Here is a 4720-nt window from a genome sequence, read left to right on the forward strand (position 1 = left end):
ATGATTTGTCCTTAACTAGTCCTTTCTAGAAACCTTTGGGAACCATATGCAAAGGAGAACTTTTTTCGGACTAAAAGTGACATGGACCAAACCTTAGAGGGTCCAAATGAAAATTACCCAAAAATTAAATATCGCCTACCAACTTTCTCATCCCAATAAATCAAACAAACCACATTTTAGAATTTCATGAAAAAAATTTACTTTTTCTAACTATTCCCCACCCATTTTTTCCCTCTCCACCTTTATTCCAACAAACCAACGATGCTTCAAAGTTTAACCACCTCATCATCATTTTTAGTTTAATAAATTGTGAACTTGCTTTTAAATCTCACATGAGGTTTTAATATATACATCGTTTCTGAACCTTCTTTCTCTACTTCGGATGTTGCATGAGCTTTGATCATGAGGATGGATCGTGTATCAGATTTCAACTCTGGAGCTGACATTGTCAGCTATTTTGGGGTACCTCAATAAAAACCACAGTGCAAGACTTGAATACAGCTACAAGTTAATCCAGACATCACTATTAGGTTCAAGAACAACAATAGAACTTGCAGAGTACTATTACCTCAAGGAGTACGTACAATCCAGTCGAGAGACCATTTACATAATGAGGAAACAATGTTCAGTCAGTGCAGTTGAGCTTTGATATACAACTAGGGGGGTTACAATGTATGTAGACCTAGAATACAAATCTAATGTATACACATTTAGAAAACAAAATGACAACAACTATGGCGAACGACATCGCCATCAAACTGTTATCTCAAGATTGCTCATCTAACTCAAGAAAGTAACCATGCAATGTAATCAGAACCCTGGCTCGAAATAGAATCCATCTGACTAGGTGGTGTGACCCTCTTCCTAAGCAAAGTCTCTACACTAGGGCATGCCCTTTTACGCCCACCTCTTGGTCTTGAGCGGAATAGCTCATCAGATTCTACAAAGTCCCCCTGGACAAAAACCAATAAAAATCAAGATCAGTCTATTTCGTCATGCCTATCAACATATACATGGACCACTCCATGCTCATAACATAGTTTGCAATGCAGGTGAAGGCTCATGGCCTAGAAAAAAAACCTTACTTGGATATAGACATGAATTCCAGATTTCTCATGATTATCCCTCACATGTCTAAATGGGAACTTCTTGTTGCATCCACGAATTCGGCACACAAATGGTCTGACCTCAAGGTGTACTGCCTTTATGTGCTGATTGAGATTTGATTTCTGCAGGTACCAGCAAATAATAATGGGGCTTTAGAAGGGGCTGAAAATGTATAACAGAAGAAAACCTTCATGCACAAGGCGATACAACTTAAAAAAGGAAATCAAAACTACCGTTATACTAAAAATTTTGTTTAACAAAAGAGAAGGATCACGGTTACAGCAATGTTCAAAATTTACCCTCCTTTTTTTCTTTTTCTTTTTTTTTTCTTTTTTTTTTTTTTTTTTTTTTTTTGGGGGGGGGGGGGGGTCTAGAATTAGTTAAGAGCCACTTCCAGATTACAATGAAAACAAGTTAACAATCTATTTTCTTCTCGAAGATTAATGCTTAAAAGGAAAACAATAATCTTACAGTAGTGAATGTGTGCAGACAGCCCTCAAAGCTGCACTTGATATCACAGGACGTAACTCCAGCTTCATGCATCCTTAAATGCCGTTTGATATTCTTCTTTAGATGTTTCTGTCCACAGATCTCACAGGTTACATGTTGGTGGCATGAATGGACATGAGCTTTAAGGCATTCATCATTACTGAAGTTTTTCAAACAGCCAGGCTCCCCACAAACCACTTCCACAGTATCTAGTTTAACTGTAATGATGAAATCTAGTCAGAAAAAATATACTGCAAGAGCTGTAACAAGCCAAGACAAGCTAAAAACTAAAAAGTAGTAACAGAAATTGAGGTACTGGAAATTGATAGTAGAATCATGGTAAACTATTGACACATTTGATATCTTTCTACACTACACTAAAGGGATCAGTCCAAAATCTAGAAAGGTCAGCAGGCTCAATAACTTAATTTTACCATGGGACTCCTCATGTTTCCTCAGCTTTGATGCAAATTCAAACACCTTTCCGCATTCCTTGCAAGCATGTTTCATTTCACACCCAGTGCTGCTAGAGGAAGACTCTTGTTCTTCATGCATCTCGTTCACATGCCGCTTCAAATTAGCTCGAAATGCAAATCTGCGACCGCAGTTCTCTACCGGACAACTGAAAAGCTTCCCTTGGTGCTGAAGCAAGTGACGGGTCAAGTGATCTTTTCTTCTGTAGCTTGACCGGCAGTCATCTAAAGGGCACTTAAAAGGCCTCTGCAGAACATATGCACAAAAGCATGCTCTATAAAACATATGTTCAAGATATGATCATGCAAAAAATAAATAAATGAACAAACCTCAAATTCTTACAAGTGAGAGCCCGCGTGACAGAGGCTTGCTTGATGGAGCTTCTCAGGAGGTCCCCCACCTGATACTGGTCCATTCAAGACATCAACAGAGCCTCGCGCATTTTGGAGTTCTTCAATGGGATCCAATGCTTCACACGCCAACTGTTTTCCACAGTAATCTTAATCATTAGAAAAATGGGAATTCAAAAAAGCAGAATGACAGAGAGGCCTAAACCATGCAAGATTGAAATCCTTCACCCATAAGAAAACAAAAGTACAAGTAAAAGCTTGAGGAAATCAATAAAATTTATTTAAAAGGACAGACACAAATAAGAAGCCCTGTTGCCAAAAATACTTTTACTCTGTTTGCTCAACCAAGCAGGCCATAGCATGTATGAACCATTACCAATAACTACAATCAATTAGACCCTAAACATATAATATATTTTGCAAGGTTAGCAAGGTTATTGATTAGATAATTAAATTTCCTTGGGTGTACCAGTAAATAATGCGCACCAATCAAGGTTCAAGGCAGTGGATCCACTAAAACTGGTGTTAACCCCAAAAACAAAATGATTTCTAAAAATTACTTCCACCAAACCAACCCTCCCCCAAAAAAAAAACACTTATTTTTATTTCACATCAAACAAAATTAGCATTTAATAAATCCTCGGCAACCGAAGCGAAGGATATAACCAGAAAGAAATGAATAAACATCTAACGCCATACAAATTGTAAACAATCTACTCGAATCCAGAACCAAACATTCAAACCCAAAAAGAAAAATGGCTACAGAATCGATATATCTAACTAGAATCAGTGACAAACAATTCAAGTCGGATAGGTTCGATATTTTATTTCTGAGTGCATCGTTAACCAAAATATCAGCATATTCAGGAAAGGATAACAAAAGGCTGAAATTTCCACAGAAAGATAAATTAGAAAGGTAATTGAGAAGGTAAAAGAAAGGAAGCTTGTAAGGAAAGCGACGGTAGCAGAGAGATTACCTCAAGCGAATGACTTTGCATATGTTGCTTCAAATATGCAGGTTTCTTAAAGCTCGCACCACACTCTTCACAAGTATTCGAGTTCTCCTTCTCCTCTCCCTCATTCCCATCAATGCTCTTCTCCTCAACCAGATCCTAAATCGGAAACACAAGACGAAAATAAGATTCAGAAACCCCCTATTAAAACCCTCGATTATACCCTCTCCACCAACACTGATGAACAGTGAATCGAAAATTAAACACGATCATACACACAGCAGCAAATAATACCTTCAATACAAGATAAAGAAATCTTCACAATATTTTTACACTTCAAGAACAGAGACCAAGAAGGAGGTTAAACCTTATGATAAGCAAGTACATGAGAGGCGATTAGAGACTTCTTGGACCTGCAAATACCACAATACTCGCAGTAATAGCGCCTTATATCCCTGAAAATAGGTGTTTTTCCTTCCGTTCCTTCCATCACCACTGGATTTTTCTTCGCTCGAATCGATCTCTGTTCGAGACCTTTCAGGCCGATCGAGAATCCCAAGCACCTCCAAGAGAGAAAGGACTGAAACCAGCTCCTGCTGTTGCCTCCGCAAAACCCAAGCCTCGGAGGCATTAAGTGAAACCTTAGAATGATCGATTTTGCTTCGAACCGTCCGATGCGCTGAATTAATTCTTGCACTTGATTCCTGCATGTGCACTCTAAGTTGAGTGACCCAACCGGTTTGCTGTCTTCGAACCGAATCCATTCAACCGGACCGGACCAGAAGAACCCATTTAGTCCTTTTCAAAATCGTTTGAAAACACCAAAAGTTTGGGCGTGCGACTTCGACCCTGATTTCAGAAGAAGAAACTCTGAAGGAGTTCCTGATTTCTCTTCTACCCTGCTCCGTAGTCGTTTCTTCGAATATTAGTTCAAGGAACTCTGATTTCGGTATTTCCATTAAGCTTTGTTGTAAATGATTGAGGAATCTGCACACACGCTAGAATTGTTGTTGTAATCACAATACTCTTTTAGAGCTGAAACGTACATGAAGTATTTTCTTTAAGGTATTTAGACATCCCGATTTGTATAATATGGGTTCTAAAAGTGTCTTCACCTCGAACCTTTAAGGTTGCACTTCAGAAAGGTTTACTCAAGGTATAATTAGGTTATGTTCACTGCATAACAGAATAACAGGGAGAGAGAGAGAGAGAGAGAGAGAAAGAGGAGGAATTCTGTGTGTTAAAAATGAAGAGGAGGAATTCTGTGTGTTAAAAATGAACACGAAAATGAGCTTATGTAGAGCCCCAAAGGCTGTGGGTGAAAGGGTAAGGCTGTGAGGGTACCTT

The 4720-nt window shown here is 38.7% G+C and overlaps 1 protein-coding gene across 1 annotated transcript; it reads right to left on the minus strand.

Annotated features, from left to right (window-relative positions):
* Nucleotides 1-315: 315 nt before the first annotated feature.
* Nucleotides 316-4025, minus strand: LOC149022759 (transcription factor IIIA-like). Its single transcript, XM_089150696.1, has 6 exons — nt 3741-4025; nt 3398-3532; nt 2031-2316; nt 1579-1814; nt 1086-1229; nt 316-953 (listed from the first exon to the last, which is right to left on the minus strand). The coding sequence occupies exons 1-6, from the start codon at nt 4002-4004 to the stop codon at nt 786-788; spliced, it is 1233 nt and encodes a 410-aa protein (XP_089006822.1). The 5' UTR covers nt 4005-4025; the 3' UTR covers nt 316-785.
* Between the last annotated feature and the right edge of the window lie 695 nt (nt 4026-4720).

The sequence above is a fragment of the Hakea prostrata genome, chromosome 3 (assembly GCF_041222555.1).
Source record: "Hakea prostrata isolate BN-2017 chromosome 3, UWA_Hpros_2, whole genome shotgun sequence".
NCBI lineage: Eukaryota > Viridiplantae > Streptophyta > Magnoliopsida > Proteales > Proteaceae > Hakea > Hakea prostrata.

What these genes read in the sequence shown, in the direction of transcription:
- LOC149022759 (XM_089150696.1), bottom strand. Translation starts at nt 4,004, where the DNA reads ATGCCTCCGAGGCTTGGGTTTTGCGGAGGCAACAGCAGGAGCTGGTTT. An exon ending in ATGTACTTGCTTATCATAAG is followed by an intron (nt 3,533 to 3,740) that starts GTTTAACCTCCT and finishes TTTCCGATTTAG; the next exon opens with GATCTGGTTGAGGAGAAGAG. An exon ending in GTCTGCACACATTCACTACT is followed by an intron (nt 1,230 to 1,578) that starts GTAAGATTATTG and finishes TGGTACCTGCAG; the next exon opens with AAATCAAATCTCAATCAGCA.